The 17,602-nt window shown below is 39.6% G+C and overlaps 1 protein-coding gene across 1 annotated transcript in view; it reads left to right on the top strand.

Annotated features, from left to right (window-relative positions):
- b4galt5 (UDP-Gal:betaGlcNAc beta 1,4- galactosyltransferase, polypeptide 5) overlaps positions 1 to 11,967 on the top strand; it is a 28,405-nt gene extending 16,438 nt beyond the window's left edge. Inside the window, exons 2-9 of the mRNA XM_023956660.2 lie at positions 3,572 to 3,691; positions 3,773 to 3,886; positions 4,168 to 4,295; positions 5,293 to 5,409; positions 6,258 to 6,445; positions 6,538 to 6,660; positions 7,115 to 7,216; positions 7,801 to 11,967. Of these exons, the coding sequence (XP_023812428.1) occupies positions 3,572 to 3,691; positions 3,773 to 3,886; positions 4,168 to 4,295; positions 5,293 to 5,409; positions 6,258 to 6,445; positions 6,538 to 6,660; positions 7,115 to 7,216; positions 7,801 to 7,948 (1,040 nt within the window). The 3' untranslated portion in view covers positions 7,949 to 11,967. The remainder of the gene's footprint in view (positions 1 to 3,571; positions 3,692 to 3,772; positions 3,887 to 4,167; positions 4,296 to 5,292; positions 5,410 to 6,257; positions 6,446 to 6,537; positions 6,661 to 7,114; positions 7,217 to 7,800) is intronic.
- The last annotated feature ends 5,635 nt before the right edge of the window (positions 11,968 to 17,602 follow it).

Raw genomic sequence — 17,602 nt, 5'->3', positions numbered from 1 at the left:
ACTTTCAAGTGTGTTTACTTTCCAATAAATCCTTAAAATGGACCTGCAAAGACATGTGTTAGACGATCTAATGTGTTACATTGCTGATAGAGTAATTAATTCCGGCTATCATCTGCATAAATATAATAGACGTTCAGCGTTCAGTGGGATATGATAAATACCTCCTTCTGTGAGTGTGTGGATCTGTGGGTGTCACTGATTGGCAGTGGCATTAAACTGACCCTTTCTGAGTGTGACGGCTTTAAATCCTGCAGCTACGAGCGTAAATGTGGTGTGTGCTCGTACAGTAGCCATATCTGCTGGGAGCTCTTATCAGAGAGCTGGCAGAACAAGACAGACCCCCCACCCCCACCACTACCTCACTTGCTGAGCTATCAGTGGAGTTAATTGCCTTGCAGAGGAAAAGGTTTGTGGGTTCTCTGTGTGCAGGCTTTCCTTCTCCTTGTTTGGTGGCTCGTGTTGGACAGCACTCGTTTCTGGAGTTGGACTTGTGATCCATTCAGATTATTGACTTTAGCAATAGAAATAAATGGGTTTGGCAGGAAGTGTCAGGGAGAGCATTAAACAGGGATGGCAGGGAAAAGAGGAAGAGGAGGATGGAGGGAAGAGCAGTGAAGTGGGAGTGATGCGAGGGGAGGTGGGCTGGGCTTGGCATGTGGACAGTGTGCACTGCAGGAGCTGTAGAAAACAAGGTTGTTCAAGGTCTACTGTCAAAGCCTTATGTGTTATATTGGGGGGGTGATCTGATAAGGAACGGCAGGGGTTACCAGTGAGGTCCCTTCAATCTATAGATCTGCTTGTAATTGCTGGCTCTGACACATCTGTGCTACTTCTGCGTCATGATAACTTCAATGATCATTAAGGCTGGGTCCAGTGAGAGTTGGAGGGGGTTTATGTGGATTGAGGTGCAACGTTCATGAACATGAGTATAAATTCTCACACTTTAAATCAATTGAAAAGCTGATTTCTTGCCTTAAAATACAAAAGAGAATTATTTTAAAATTAAAATACTTTGATACACAAGTGTTGTATTTTCTAGGGTAAATGAAGATTAAATGAGGCATTAAAAAACAACATAATGACCATTACCCAACATGATTAACTAAATCACTTGTATTTTTCCTAAGACTAGATCTCTGTGCTTCACAGTGTTTGCCACTCTGTCTTGGCTGAAGACATCAGCATGGAGCCTTGCTCCAGAGTCTGGGCCGCACGCTTAATGTGATGTGAAATCCATGCCTACTGTCAAACACAGTATATCGAGTGCGTCAAGCCCTATCTCTGTGCAAACCACCTTGGACTGTACTTTTTTTCTGCCACTTTGCCACTATAAATAAATAAATACACACAAAACAATCAATGCTGGCTTTCCAGAAGGTAAAGAGACCAGATGTCTAATGAGAGATAACAAGTGAGATGTGGCTGGCGGGCTGTTTCAGTTAGGAATTTAAGGGTTGTTTTTTTTCTTCCTCCTTAAGTTTTTCAGTTAATTTAATTAACATAGATTTTTCTGTCTTTTAGCAAAAATGCAATCCATATAGTTTTAAGCTGAAAAAGTGTGCTGCAGTCAGCCATGTCAGATTTTTTATTTTCATTTTCTTTCTGCACTGGGGTTATCCTCTAGAAGCCATTGAGTATTTTTCCACCATCATAAAGTCCAAAAGTGCATGCACTTGTGCATGTGCACGAGTGTGCATCAGAGTGAAAAGATACGTTCTGTGGTTTCCTGTATATTGTTGTTGTTTCGTGTGGTTTTGCCTTAAATGCAAAAAGTGAAGTAAGTGTTTCAGCCACTAGTCTCTACTAGTCTTGCAAGTGTGGCAGTTTGTACAAAATAAGGTGTATGTGCTACAAACTGTAACATAATTACTAATAACCCAATCAAATTGCATGGGTTTTTCATGCACAGCAGTATTACACACACTGCTCCTCTCTGCGCATTCATATGCTGTATAATAAATACTGATTGATTTAACAATCACTGATTGTAAAGTTGGTCAGACATTTCCAAGCAAGGATTCCTGAAGCCGTTGTTTGTTTTCCTCTTTCAGATATTTGTTTTTGCTCTTTTAACCATTATAGCATGGAATATTTTGGGGGATTTTTCTTTCCCCCAGTTTAGTTACTCAACCCATAGTGTGTTTTTCCACAGCACTACTCATCTGCGTCATGGTGACTTGTACTGTGGTGGTTATGTAGATCAAGCCACATCTATCAAAACTTGCACTTTTCTGGTAAAACAATCCCTCATTTGAAGTCAGACGTTGTCTTGATTTCATGCATAGTACTAAAAGTTTGCATAAAGCCACCCATCTGCTGCAGATTTTTTTCACACATTAAAGACCAACTTATTTATTTATTCATTTTTATTATGTTTTTTGCAAATACAAAATGAAAATTAACACAAGAGTTGAATGAAAATTGTTTAGTTGTTTTTTTAAAAATGTTCTTGTAGCATTTTTCTCATGGTGACGGACACTTATTTAGAAAATTAAGATTAAAACTGTGTTTCTGTGTATGTCTTTATTCAAATGGTGAATCAATCAAGATCAGATTAAAAAATTCTGTTTGAAAAAGCTTGTAGTTGTGTACAAAGTACAATGACCACAAACTCCCTGCCCCTTCGGATCCATCCACATGTAGACGATTAGGTCCATGTAGGTCTTTGTTTTCCTCGTCTGAGCCGGCATCTGTCTCACAACTGTACGGCTGGTTATTGCTGGTTTTGTTGGACCAGTAATGTTAGGTTGGGGCTGTGAGGGGACAGAGCGTAAATAAAGGGATGGTGGAAAAGGAGGGCTATGTCCTAGAAAATGACTTTTTTTTCAGCTAAACACAGCATAATCATAATTTAAAAAATCACTTTGAAGGCTTTTACAATAGATCAAAAGATGTTTAGGGTGGGACTTTCTGATAATCATTGCTTATTTATTGCTTGTTTGTTTATAATATGTTTCCTCTTGTTCAGCCACCTAATTTCTGTCTTTTTTTGTGAGCATGCCCATTTGCTTCCTTGATTACGACAATCAAAGTAAAAAATATGATAATGCGTCGTATTAGAATCTATTATCTGAATTGAAGTAGCTAATAACCAAGACTACAGTAGTGACCTGGACAATATTAGGCCAGTAAATAAATCATTTGAGTCTTTTTTTCCCTTTTCTTTTTCTTTCTTGCCTCAAGAAAGATTAACATTCCAGTAATTCCCTTCTTTAGACTTTTTGATGCGTGGCTGGGCAATCCCCCTCATGAAGTCAACGCCAGTGCACATAATGTGTTTGTGCTTAGTCAGATGGAAAAGTGTGCTCTCTCTAGAATAGATAGTAACTTTGTTTCATTACAGCTACACATTGGCTCCAGTTGTTTATTAACAAAGTTAAAATGCCATTAGTTGACTTGTGCTGGAATCGATCTCACATTCTCCCGGGCTCAGGGTGGAGGGAGAACAAGGTCACACGATCTAGACCATTAAAAAACTTTTTTTTCTTTCTGGTGCTGCATCAGCCGACATGAGGTTGTCCTGGAAAGATGCGTTCTGATAGGTTGTTTTTGTGCTTTCCTCTGTTTGCAGTGAATGAGTATTTGTTCGCGGTCCAAGCCAGAAGCATTCAGATCAGAAAAAACGTTAAAACCATTGGGGCTCAGGTTTTAGAGCAAGTGGTGAGAGGGGCCTACAGCATCAACGTCACAGGTACAAACACACAGCAGGAATATATAGAGGAAAAGTTAATCTCCTCGCATCAAACTGTGACTTGTGCAAATATTCCTCCAGATTATTCCTATGACTTCAACTTCAGTGAGAGCGATGCTCCTCCCACCGCATACCTGCCCGAGGGTTTCACCTTCCTCCCCTCCCAGATTTGCCCTGAGAGGCACTCCTCCATGAGTAAGCTATGTGCAACATTTAATGCCTAGATTTGTGTTCTAGTGAATAATTGTCAAATAAGAAATGAGCACATGTTTTGCTTCTGCTTTGATCACAGATGCATGCAAAGATTATGGGGCTGTACTGTTCACAAAGCCGTCATTTTGTCCCACATTTCCCAGCTGTTACAGACTTTTTTATTTCTATTTTTACAATTTCCTCTTTATTAAACGTGGTTCGTTTGCTTTTTCCATTTCTTGTGGCCTTTTCTTCCACTCCCTTTTTTTCTTTTCCACACTCAGAGGGGAGGTTGGAGGTGAACATGAGTGAAGTCTCCCTGGAGGAGGTGGAAAGGTCCTTGCTGAAGCATCAGTCCAGCATAGCTCCAGGAGGCTACTGGAAGCCCAAAGACTGTTTACCTCGCTGGAAGGTGAGTGTGAATGTGACTCTGCCAAAAAGACGGCTTGCTACAACAAACATCGGCAGGCTGGCTAGTTTAGTTACAAATTAATGCTTGCTCCATATAGGGCACAAAGGTTACGGAAAACCTCTGGCATGTTTTGCAACACTGTTTTTAAATAGCACTCTCCAATAGTATTTGCGGCAATACTTTGTTTTGGTCTTTGTGAGCATTTTTTTGTCTAGATTTAAGCTATTGTTCACTACATTGTATGGGGGTACACAAAAATAACAACAACAATCAAACTTTTTATATTCAAGTGGGTTTTTTTTGTGTTTTATAGAAGTAAGAATCTATTTCTTATCTTTCATAATACAAGTGATTATAGTGAGCATCCCCCCTATGGTATCAGATCGGAAAGATGAAATGGAGAGAATGATCTGAAGAGATTTTCTTTATGTGCTCTGTATGTTTTTCCAGCCTTTTCTGCCTGCCAATGTGGGTGCATTGTTTTGCATGGTCGGCAGAGCATGCATCCCATCATTCCACATCACAGACTCAAGTACAAGCAGAAAGCAAGGCATTTTCGTTTCCATTTCGCTGTGCTTTACAGTATTGTCGCGTTTCTCAACCCGTCTCTTTACTACATTTGTTTGGGTCGTTCCTTTTCTTTGCCCCTTCTCTAAAATGCTGCACAGCAGGGTTGTTCAAGTTGAGCATATTTGGATGACCATTTTATTTCTTCACATTAGACAGCAGTAACTTTTTTTCTCCTTCATCGCCCCAAACGTTCTCTTGCTCACTGTTTTCTTGATTGATTCAGCGACAAAATCATTATTTTGAGCTTCAAAAGGAACTCAAAGGAGAAGCACAAAAATAGCCCTCCAAAGCATTCAGTGCTGTTGTGTTTGATGCATGCCAAATTTTGTGGTGCAAATGTGAAATAAATGTGTGTATTCCTCCATCTTTACACTTTGGATTCTTCTTTAATGACTTATTTTGATTTATCTGTGTGTTTTCCATATAGGTGGCGATCCTAGTCCCCTTCAGAAACCGACATGAACACTTACCCATCCTTCTAAGACACTTGGTGCCAGTGCTGCAGAAGCAGAGACTTCAGTTTGCCTTTTATGTCATAGAGCAGGTATGCATGAACCAACAGCCTTTGGCATGAACCAACAGAATTTGGCATGAACTAACAGCCTTTAGCATGAACTAACAGTCACCTGTAAAAGAAAGAATGACATCCTTGTAAACCTCCTTGTAAAAAAAAGAGCACAACCTTTGGACTTTGAATTCCTGTGTAACTTCCCGGTTTTCTTGAAAGTATTTGCATGTTAAGACATGATTTAAAAAATCTGACTTTGGCTGCTTTAAAGTAAAGAAAAAAATACAACCTTAAATGTACAGCTAAACACAACATATTCCCATTTTAGTATCCAACTGGTGTGGTTGGTGGAAGTGGAGTTTGAATAAAAGGTTCTGTCACTGCTTTTGTTAACATGAGTGCAATTATCAGTCACTTGCAGCTCATCTAGTGCATGTGGGGTAACTGAAAAGCAAATTGTTGCTAATCTCTTCCGAGATGAGTTAAACAAAGGTTAAATCACAGAATTCTCAGAGAATTTCCAATGAAACAACAAGGAACTTTTTTTGTCTTCTCATTGCTTTAAACTTTAAAACTATTGCCGAAAATAGCAAATGAAAAAGCTAACAATATGGCTAGTTTTGAGAGGGATCAGGTGTTATTTTAGCCATTTATAACATGTTGCATACGTGCTAGGGGACTATGCATACAGATTTGGTATACATCTATGACTCTCTGAATTGATGTCTATTAATGTACATTGTCTCTATCAAACTAATAAACCTAACCTAACCTTTGTCTTCCCTATGACAGTTTCACACTGGTAAAGCTAAACTCTACCCATAAACTAAGATGAAAAGGCAGCAAAACATACCCTTCAGATACCTTTTTTATTATTTTTTTAGGAGGGTACAGAGCCATTTAACAGAGCCATGTTGTTTAACGTGGGCTTCAAGGAAGCTATGAAAGACCTGGACTGGGACTGTCTGATCTTCCATGATGTAGACCACCTCATGGAGAATGACAGAAACTACTACGGCTGCACAGACATGCCACGGCACTTTGCAGTCAAACTCAACAAGTACTCTTACATGTGAGTCCTCCAGCCGCCGCCATCGCGGGACTGACTGGGCAGGAAATGCAATCTCATCCAAAGTGACCTGATGGTGTTTCTGTCCCCGCAAGGCTTCCGTATCATGAGTTCTTTGGCGGTGTCAGTGGCCTGACGGTGAAGCAGTTCAAAAAGATTAATGGATTTCCTAATGCGTTCTGGGGTTGGGGAGGAGAGGACGATGACCTCTGGAACAGGTGAGGTTAACACATACACACCTACACACATGTGCCTCTCTGGTGGAGCAGTAGCTGAAGACCGACTCTATTGTTGACTTTTCAGCGTATCTATGAGATGAGTGCGTCCAGTTGGCACATAGCAGGCTATTGTTCTCATTATTTTTCTTCCACTAGCCCGGGCCTCAGTTTTTCCCCCACCTACACCACTCATAGCCAGCTGTACACACACTGGGCTTTTGATATACTCTCCTGCCGCTCCGTGATTGGTTTATGGATTTGCTTCCACTTGTAAGACATAATCCTTTTTTGTATGGAGTTACCCCGATTGTAATTGCAAATACCCCCAGTACATCATGATATCTGTCAGCCCGGTACTTTTCTAAAACCTGTCACAAGGAGGGCCATCACTGCAAAATTTTGCAACTAGATTGAGTATTTAGTAAATTAACGAGCACGTTAACTGTTTGCACAGGGTCCAGTTTGCTAATTACACAGTAAGCAGACCGCATGGAGAACAGGGACGCTACATGTCCATTCCACATCACCATCGTGGAGAAGTGCAGTTTCTTGGAAGGTTAGTGTATTAGTGTCACACAGACAAACACACACACACACAGGCTTTTAGTCGAAAGAAGGAGCTGATAATTGCAAGGAGGCTTAAGCTCATGTGATGTAAGCCAGTCACATGAAAGGCTGTGACTTTGAGAATTTCAACTCTTTAAAAAGACTTTGCATGTGATGTGCTTTTATGCATCGGAGCTAAATTCTTAAGTGATTTAAAGTCGCTCCAGGAATTAATATTTCTTGGATTTTGTCAGAAAAGAAAGAAAGAAAAAGCCTGCCGGGTAGGAAAAAATACTAAAAATTTGATTCAAAAATAACTCTGCTTGATACATAGTCCCATGATTTATAGTGGGGTGAGACACTTTTTAAGGGGTTGTCCTCAAAAGATAACTCATGTTGAGTGCATTTGCTTGTGGCTAAACCACAGGCAGTAACACAGCCTGCCAAATTATCCCATGTTTCATCCAATATAATGAAACAAGCTTTTGCTCATTGTTAACAAATTCTCAAAAGCCACTCTTGCTTGTTTATGGAAGTCATAGAGCGGTTTTCTCATTGTGTTTCCCACTCCTAAGTGATTGTTTGTGTTTGCAGGTATAGCCTACTACGCCACTCTAAAGAGAGACAGAAAGTGGACGGTCTCAACAACTTAAACTACTCCCCCCTAATCTCTAGAAGGCCTCTCTACACCAACATCACAGTCAGCCTGAGCAGAAAGCTTGCACCGGTAGCTGACTACTGACGCAGACAGAGCTGGACTGCAAAACACCTGGGAATCAAAGTCCTCTGGGACATGAGCCATATCTCATAGTTGCAGCACTGCTTAGAACTATTTAGTTGTTTGTTTTTTTGTTTTTTTTTTCTTAGGCTTTGTTTTGATGTTTTATGTTGTTTGTATACAGAAAAAAAAAAAGATGAACGGAGACTCAAATTTGTACGTTTGATTAACCGTCTAAGAAAATAGGGATTAATACTGCACTTCCGTGTGCCACCATTCATGACTCATCTGTGCTTATTTACACTTAGGTCTCCACATGCCTTTTGCACCATTTTGGCCTTCAGAATCCATATCATCCAGTTGCTTTTCTAACTGTGTCTATGGCCAACGCTGCCCCCCATACTGCTTGATTATAAAGAACGGCTATGACAAACATGCTCATCTAAGGGCATGTGCACGCCACGCACGCATGCACGAGTATGACTTACATATGCTGACATGATCCTAAGGCCTTGATTTTTTTTTTCCCTCCTCTTGCACTTCTTATTTCTGGAATGCAGTGAACTTGTGAAAAAGATTTGCATGCAACCACACACCAACACAAAGCAACTTCAAAGTGCAGCAGGTTCTGCATAAGGTATGCCAAATCTGCAATTAATATAGTTTAATAAGAGGATATATGTAAGTAAAATAGATTATTCTAAGTTGAAAGAATGAGAAATCCTGATCTATCTCTTCATCCGCGTTTAGTTCTTTAAATGTACCATTGAAAGACTGTGATGTTTGTGTTTGCATAGATGCACTGAATGTTCTGGCTGTGTGTTGGAGTGCAATGCTCATCCTGTTAGCAATAAGCTGCAATATAAGACAGCAGAAATCAGCCCCGACTTCCTTACTGTACAGATGCAATAGCATGGGTGCTAGCTTACCCCCTACTGGATTACAAAGAAGGAGTGACTGCATATGCAAACTTCACATTCAGCTTAACTTTGCCTAAGCAAAGTGCTGCCCTTTCCAGAATTCATTCGCGTCTCTGTGTTCCTTTGCGTGCAAGTGAGGGTCAGCTATGCAAATAGCCTGTGTGCATCTCATTGCCAGTGCGAGGTTATGGTGGTGACCTGCAGGAGACTTTGTCTCTTAATCTCCAACACTGAGTGCAGATCTTTCTTGTGTGTGTCCAGCGTGCGATTTAGTCCAGGGAGAGGAAACTGGCTGTACGTCTGTGTTTGTGTCTTTAATGTTTACTCGTCTTTCATTTTTACAGAGGAGAACGTGTGGTAGAAATTACTTGATTGCTGTCACTGGAGTTTACAAAAGCTTTTGCTTTATTGTCATTCAATTTTTTTACGTTGTTTGAGCACAAAACGATGTAGTGTTTGCAGTAGTGCTAGCCAGCCCTCCCCTGCTTGGTTCCTGTTTTTTTGTGTGTTTTAGGAGATAAGCAGATCAGTTATCTGTTGGTGAAAACCTCAGATCAGCTTTGTGAAGGCTTTGACTGGCAAGTTCCTCCTTTAAAATAGCAATCTTCACAGAATTTTATGTTGAGTGGTTTGCTGACTAACTTTTTTTGATATCCCAAAGCAACCTCTCCGATTTGTGTATTCTGCAGTGTTTATTTTTTTTGACCAAATGTTCCAATATTTAAATGTAGTTACTACTAAAAATTTCACGGAGACCCAGTCTCCACACTGTCAGTTCTCTGATCATGCAGCTAATTCATTTCACACAAATCTTGTATGCCTTGTATTCATTTCTTAAGATGTATCCTTTTGGAAGACATTTAGCTGGTTAAAAAGAAAATTGTTGTACTCCAACAATGAAACAAGAGGAAACGAGGCTGGACCTCATCCTATTTATTTGATGGACTAATTTTCTTTATTGTTTTTCTTTTTTTTTTTTTTAGGTCTTGGAGTTGTTGTGAAGAAGTATCAAACTTCTGTGTTAGATGCACTGAAATCTAGCTGTGTGTTTTTGTGTGGGATTGTCAAGTCCGGTTCCGTCAAAACATTGCAGTTCCGTTTCATTCCGGCTCGAGTTTCTTCATCAGGACTCAAGCAGACTGCTGCAATAAAATGGAACTGCACGTGAACGCTAGACCGCTGGTAGAAATCTTCTGAGCAGACACTTGGGAGGAGGCCATTTTGTGTGACAACCACATGAAGAGCAAACAAAGAGTTAAGGATGCTGGTTCTTTCTGTCTTGCACTGATTGCCTCCATCATACTAACTGATAATCAGCGATGCTGACCTTGCAGAGCTCCCACTGTGGGACCTGCTCTACATGCTTAGCAGAGACAGTCTAACTTAATAAAGGCTGAAACATCCTTTAAAAATATTCAGCTCTTGCTTTTTATATCATCTTTTTGAGTATCAACTTACAGTTGATATGAAGTATAATGTATTACATCCAACTGACAGTTTGTTTGCTTCATAGCCTGATCATCAAACATCATTTGTTCCATCTTTGTGCAGCCCTCTGGGTGCACGCGCTCCTCTCCTGTCTTTTGGGAGGTGCTCGGTGGAAGTCCGAATGTAGCAGCATTCATTTTCATGTGTGTTCGATTGAAATGGCTGAACCTGTTTCAGAGGTCTAACTCTCCTCCATCTAAACTTAAAAAGTTTTTGCATTTTTACCCATGCGTCCAAGAACATTATTTTAATCTGGTTGTGAACAAAGAAAGGTTCTTTCTGTGGTTCCTGAAAGTCGCATAACACACTGTAAGTTCTCTTTGGAAAAAGTTCAGTTGCTTTAAATGATGGCTTAAACATAACTGTAACAGAAGCCAAATGCTTTAGGTTTTATGAGTTCCAAGATGAAGATTTTGACTGCAAGTGATCCCTTTATCCAAGTCGGTACTGGGCTCTGTGTTCAACAGATATTGAATGAGTGGGCTCATGAGCCCACAACACTTCAGCAAAGATGCTCTTTCTGTCAGCACACTCTTTGGTTTTGAATGATTACAATCATTTTAGTTCAGTTTAGGAAAAGAGCATGCTGGGAAATCATGCATCCCATCTCAAACCTGACCAAGATTGCTGCTCATATTAAAATCTCGCTTGTCCTGATTGATGGTGCGCCAGTTTATATGAAGGGACCAATCTTTGGGCATCTGACAAGACTGGCAGCCTTAACGCTTGTAATTTATTGCAGTGTTTTATTTTTTATTTTTATTGTTTGTTTGTTGTTTTTTCATTCAAGTTTTTATTTTTTATAAGCAAAAAGATGTAAATTGAGATAAAAAAAGTGCATATCAACACAAAGATCATTGTAAATATTGTTGTTGTGTGTAGTGTTTTAGAAATTCTATAAGGTCTTAAATCACTACAGATGCTAGCATAAAGAACAAGGCTTCTGATGGGGTGGGGGGTGGGGGTAGCTCGGGGTTTATCGTGTGCCATTTGAGTGCTCGCGGAGCTTACACAAGAACATCAATGTTTTTACATCACTGCTTCCAAGCACTTTTTTCGAAATAAAAGGTCTTACCATATAAATTTTAAATTCCTCTCATAGTCTCAGAGATGTTTTAGAGTCCACGCCCCCTCCCCTCGTCCTCTGTTCCTAACATACGGCTGCAGCAGAGAGAACTCATATGTCAGATCCATTTTCAGATTCCATAGGAAGTTCAGTTTTCTTGAGTCCAGATGGCTCGTCTCTTTAGCCGGGAGGTGGGGAGGATGACACTAGAAAAACACTGCAAAGCAACAGCCAAAATGAACTTTACTTCATTATCAGGAAACGCCCACACCCAAACCAGTGATACAGCCCACTCCCACATCCTCCAACTATTTTTCATAGAAGAAAAGAGGGGTAGAGGTAACTAAATTCAAAATATATATAATTATACTTTCTCTGATTGTAAGGAGAGGCATTCTCCTTGATTGAAGCCATTTGAAGCCACTTGTCAAAACTTGATGTCAGCCTTATGTGGATCTGTTTGCGTATCAGCCTATCATCTTTTGATTATTAAAATTTGTATGATGGGCATTTTCTTTTATACCATCATTGTTATTGTCAGAGTACTCCAATAAAATGAAACTTGTAAACATGGATGTCTTTCTGCGTAAAGGGGTTTGCATGTTTTCTTGATGCACACAGCTTCAGTCTGCAATATGTGAAACACAGACACGGCTAGGTTGCAGCTCTATACAGACAACCACTGCTGCATAGTGTGAAACCACACGCAAAAATATTACTTCCTTTTTTCTGTTTAGGGGAAAAGGAAAACTTAAATCTGTTGTAAGAATTTTCAACATATTCATTAACATTTTTAATATATTCAGTTCTTTAGAAATAAACCTGCATCATTATAAGAGAGTTGTCGATTTTTGTCATAGATACAAACTCAACCACTTCCTGTTTTCCACTGTCCCAAAAGTTCACTGTGTTTATTTTTAATCACAGACATCAGGCTTGTAGTTCTCGTGATCCACATTTTGAAAGTAAAATTCCATTCCAAAAATCCATTTTGAAAGTATATTCCTCTGTTTTTTTTGAATTCCTGTTCTGTGCCCAGTTTGCTGTGCACATGAGAGCCTTGCAACAAAGATTCTTTTTGTTCTGAATTTGAGAAGAAAGTAAAATTAGAACAGAGATGCTTTGACCAGAGCTTACTATGATTCATTGAACCCGTCCAGCACCAACCCTGTGGCATTTAGCACATTGAATGCACATCTATGCTGGATAATAAAGGTGACGGCTGGTGATTTGATTACGCTCCTGGAAAGGGAAATGCTCTGTGGCAGTAACACACATTCAAGCAGCATTTCAGATACTGTTGTGCTAAATAAGACAAAAGTCTGACAGATTTATTGTAATGAAATTAAGAAAATAAATAAATACACCTACTTTATTGGTCTTGAATAAATTCTGCTTGACACTCCTGCTGTTAGTCCATTGAGAAAGTTTTGGCAGAGGCGCAGGAGCCGGCGGGACCAGCCTCATCCTAATGAAGCCAAGGGGAAAACATGGTTTTTGTATGCTGACACCAGTGTCACTTTGCTGCCAGACAAACACAGAGGGCAGCTCTTAAAACCATGAGAGTTCTCTTGGCACTAGTGTAGAACACAAAGACAGCCGTTGTGAATCATCCGCATTTATCCCCTGAGTGTTGTGCCACTCAAAGGCCTTGATGTCATCTATGGTGTCTTTGCCTTTGTGTACGGCCTGAGTGTGTGTGTGTGTGTTTCAGTGCAATTCTCCCTCCCAGGGTTTTTCAAAATTGAATCAATAATACAGCAGAGTTTTATTACTGAATTTGGAGCTTGCACTGGTGAAGAATAGTGTAGTGTCACACCCTTTACAAAAAAAAGGCCAATCACATGGACAAGCCTTTTACCTTTGCAGACCTTTCTTAAACCTTTCACAGAATAACATGAGAAAAAGAAAATATCAAATTTTAAACAATTTTCTTACACAAGAAAGAAAAGCAGAGCCTTACAAACCTTACATGGCTTCATCCCAGCACAGATGTTAAAGTTACATACAATAATTACATTGTTGTGCCCAACAAAATAAACTCTACTCCTTTGTCATTTGCACATAGAAAGTACCAAACCATTGAAATAGAAAACAAATTAAAATTGAATAAAACTGCAATTAAAAGTGAAATGACAAAGAAGCAGATTAAAACATAAACTGAAATGCAGTAGTAAGAAAGAGTGAAGGTAGTGCAAGCTGAAAGTGAATTTATTGAAAATATAATATTTGGCTTGAGCTGAAAAACTGCTTGACTAAGGTAGAAAAATTTAAAGTAAACATCAAATTTAAAAACTTTTTTTAATTAAAATTTATAAATGTATGGTTTAAATGTCCACTTACAGCAACTCCCCTCAAAATCGGATGTTAGGACTTATCAGCTCACACAACAGGATGCAAGAAGGTCCAGTTTTAGATGAAATTATTTAGAAATTCTACCTTGTTTATTTGCCATGTCTGCTGTCAAAAATGTTGGCAGAAAAAAATTGTACCTCTAAAATTGTTTTTTCCATGCAATCCTAAAGGTAAAAGGTTGATGCCAGTGAAGGACCTCAATTACTTTAGGCTTTGCAATCATATGCTAACTTTCTAGGTGCCAGGAAGAAGTCATTTTGCTGTCACTGACCGTCCAATCAAAACGCAGACAAGTCCCAGAAAACAAAAACAAAAAATGGCAAAAAACAATGTGCTTACTTTACCTACATAAATATTTTTACATTGTGAAAACTATAATAGTTTCCTTTTTGTCAAAAATCTAGGTTTTTAAACAGAGTTAGTTCTCTGCTGTAATCCATAATATGGTTCATAAAACATACAAATGGAGAAGACCAGAGCAAGTTGTTAGAAAACCTTCATTTTTAATAATAGAAAGGATCAAAACCTGAATTGAAACTTGATGAAAAGTGAAGCGTGAATTAAAACACCAAAACAATCAGGAAGGAAGAAAAAAGTTACAAGACAGAGGACTTGACTAGTGAAATGAAACTATTGACCCGCCTTTGCTGAAGGACACTCAACAATGAGTAGCTGTGTTCATTCCAAATAAAAACCAGGTGAGATCATGAATGGGATCAGAAGAGAAGAAAACTTAACAAAATTACCCAACTAGAAAAAGCATGATTTCAATAATACAAAAATCAACAGCACACATCCACAGAGCAGGAGGAGAAAAGCCCTCTGTAGTTTTCAGTTAGCTACCAGAGCAACTTGGTCATACCGTAGAATAAAGGAAGACAGCTTTGCTCTGCTTTAGAGTGTGAAAAACATTTTCGCTAGTCTGCAAAGTGGAGATAAAAGAAAATCTTCAAAAAATGCAGATATTCTGTAGCTGTGGTCCTAATTCACAGGTGTCCAAAATGCATGCAGAATGATAGACTGTCGCCATTTTTACAGATGCAACCCATTCTTACATGCACAAACCTTTTCTGCACAGCCTTATAATATATATGACCATGGTACCCATTTAAAGTTATCGTTGGTGGTTTGTGCATTAGCATCCCACAAATGACGTTAGCATCCTGTAATAGGTTTGCGTGCATTAGTGTCCACCACTCCACTGCTTTTGGTGAGGGTTTAAGATCAGTGTTAGGATTGTTTTTGAATAGAGAGCAACTTTTGCAATAACTGTCAGGTGTGTGTCGCACCAGGATGCCAAAAACAACAATCATTTGTGACATAATTTGTTGCAATTCTAGCATTTTTACTGCTCCCCTACCATCCCAGAAATCTGTTCTCTTTCTCTAATACTCTATCCTTTCATTATCGCCCTCCCCCGTCTCCTGCTTCTTCTTCAGGTCACCATCGGGACACTCCTTTGTGTACTTCAGCTTCCTAAGGGATGGTTGTGAACCCAGCTGCCATCAGGCCTTGGGGTTTTAGATGTAACACTGCTGCTTGGCCTGTTTTAGTAGGCTTGATTGTGCATCTTGGGTATGATCTGAAGCTCCCCTTTGTGCCTAGATTGTCAGGATCCAAGGCATATAGATGGAAAAACAGGGAGTGTGTAAACATGTCTACTGGCTTTCACTTATTTATCCTCCTTGACACTGCCAGGGTCTTTTTCTTGATGACAGTCTTTTGTTTTGTCCTGCGTTCTGTTCCTTCTCGTCACCATTCCGTCCATCTTTTCCTCCACCAACAGCCACCATCCTCCTCTTCCCCACTTTGCTTAACAGCATTCTCCTGACTGCATCTTTAAACCCACCTTTTCCTGAAATTTTCCTCTCACACTCAAATTTTCTTTAGTATTTTGAAATTCCCTTTTCATCCCCCCTCTCCCCACGTGGCATTTCTATGTTGGTGCTTGCCTGTAACCTCTGTCTTTTCTATCCTCTCAATGCTTTTGTTCCAACACGCTTATCTTCGTGTCAAGCTTTGGCTTTCGTTATTCTCAAATTTCTTTTCCCTATTCACATGACTTATAAATGTTTTTCTTTGAAAACCATGCGCTGATGCTAAACAGAAGACTTGCTGACAGGATTTTTGGCACGCACCATGAACAACATTTTGCAGCCGATTCCCCTGAGCTTGACTCTCATTGAATATCTGCCCCTGCAAAACAATAATATGTTCCAGTAGTTTTCCCCAATGACCTGATATCTTTCATATGACCAAAATCCTGTGAAAAAGCAACATTCACACTTTTTATGAAAAGCTGACATGCGGCCAAGTCCTTTTTTTTAAAAATGATTCGGGTTATTTGTTTGTTTATTTTGGATCAGAGGCAGTTTTGCTACCACTTCTTGAATTATTGCCATCCATATGGACTGCAGTGCATGATGGGATATATCTGGTTGCTATTTCATGATGACATATAGAGGATTAATGAGGCAAGCCTCAGTCTAAAACTAGGATGCTGAGTAAACACCCAAACAGTGCAGACAATAATAGACCTGTCATAAATAAACATGTAGATTCTTATTCTGTGGCAGCAGATACAAATGGATTTAATTTATTCTTTCCTGACTAAACTTAGTTGAACACTGAGGTATTAATATCAGCAAAATGGAGGAAATAAAGTGGAGGAAATAAGTAAGTAAACCCTTGTTGATTTTGTAGGGTTTTCCCACTAAAATAAATTGACTGTCATCCTAATGATGGGTTCATTTGAACAGTGAGACATAGAAAATCACTAAAAAAAAAACAAGAAATTGACTTGATAGAAGTAATGTAAATGTATGTTTATATTTCATCAAGGGAAATAAGTATCTGATACCCCTTACTGGAAAGACTTTGTTGCAAAACCCTTATTAGCAGCCACAGAGGTCAGACATTTCTTTTAGTACATGAGCAGGTTTCTGCACATATCAGGAGAAATTTTGGTCAACTCTTCTTTGAAAATGACTAAATTATTAAGATTTGTAGTTGTCGCTTGGCAACACTGAGCTTCAGCTCTCTCCGTAGGTTTACTATAGGATTGAGGTTTGGAGACTGGCTGGGCCACTCCATGAACTTGAAATGTTAATTATTCAGCCATTCCTTGGTTGCCTTGGCTGTACATTTTGGGTCATAATCCTGTTGGAAGACTTATCCACCACCCAATTTAAGCCTCCTGGCAGAGGGAAGGTTTTCACTCAGTATTTGACAGTACCTAGCTCCATCCGTCCTCCCGTCCACACGGTGAAGTAGCCCTGTGCGGAAAAGCATCCTTAAAAACAATGTTGTCACCTCCCTGTTTGACAGTAGAGATGGGGTTCTTGGGGTCATATGCAGCATTTCTCTTCCTTCAAACATGATAGATTGAGGTGATACCAAAGAGCTTAATTTTGGTCTCACATGACCACAGCACCTCCCAATCACTCTCTAAATCTACAAAGGTCCTCACTTGCAAACGTTAGGCAGGCCTGCACATGTATCTTCATTAGAAAAGTAGATTGCCAGCACTGTGAAATGTTCAACCATTGCAGTGTAAAGTATGACCAATGGTTTTCTAGGTGACTGAGGTTCACCAGATCATTAACTAACTTCTGCAGTGTTGTTTTAAGCCTATCTATCACCGTTCTCATGATCATGGGAACCCCACCAGGTAAAATCTTGTTTGTATCAGGTGCAGCTCAGGCGGACACAATGGTGAAGTCAGGGAGTGGCAGAATCAGAGTCTTTAATATAATTTCAGGAGGCCATCCAAAAGAGGAATGAATCAGGAACAAAAAGCTCTAAGAACTCTGGAGAGATTAAGGCTGGATTGCTCACAGTGAAAGAAAG

This window comes from Oryzias latipes, chromosome 7, assembly GCF_053564925.1.
Source record: "Oryzias latipes strain Hd-rR chromosome 7, Olatipes_Hd-rR_3.1".
Lineage (NCBI taxonomy): Eukaryota > Metazoa > Chordata > Actinopteri > Beloniformes > Adrianichthyidae > Oryzias > Oryzias latipes.
The sequence above is the reverse complement of the archived record's forward strand: the minus strand, read 5'-3'. Positions and strand labels throughout refer to the sequence as shown.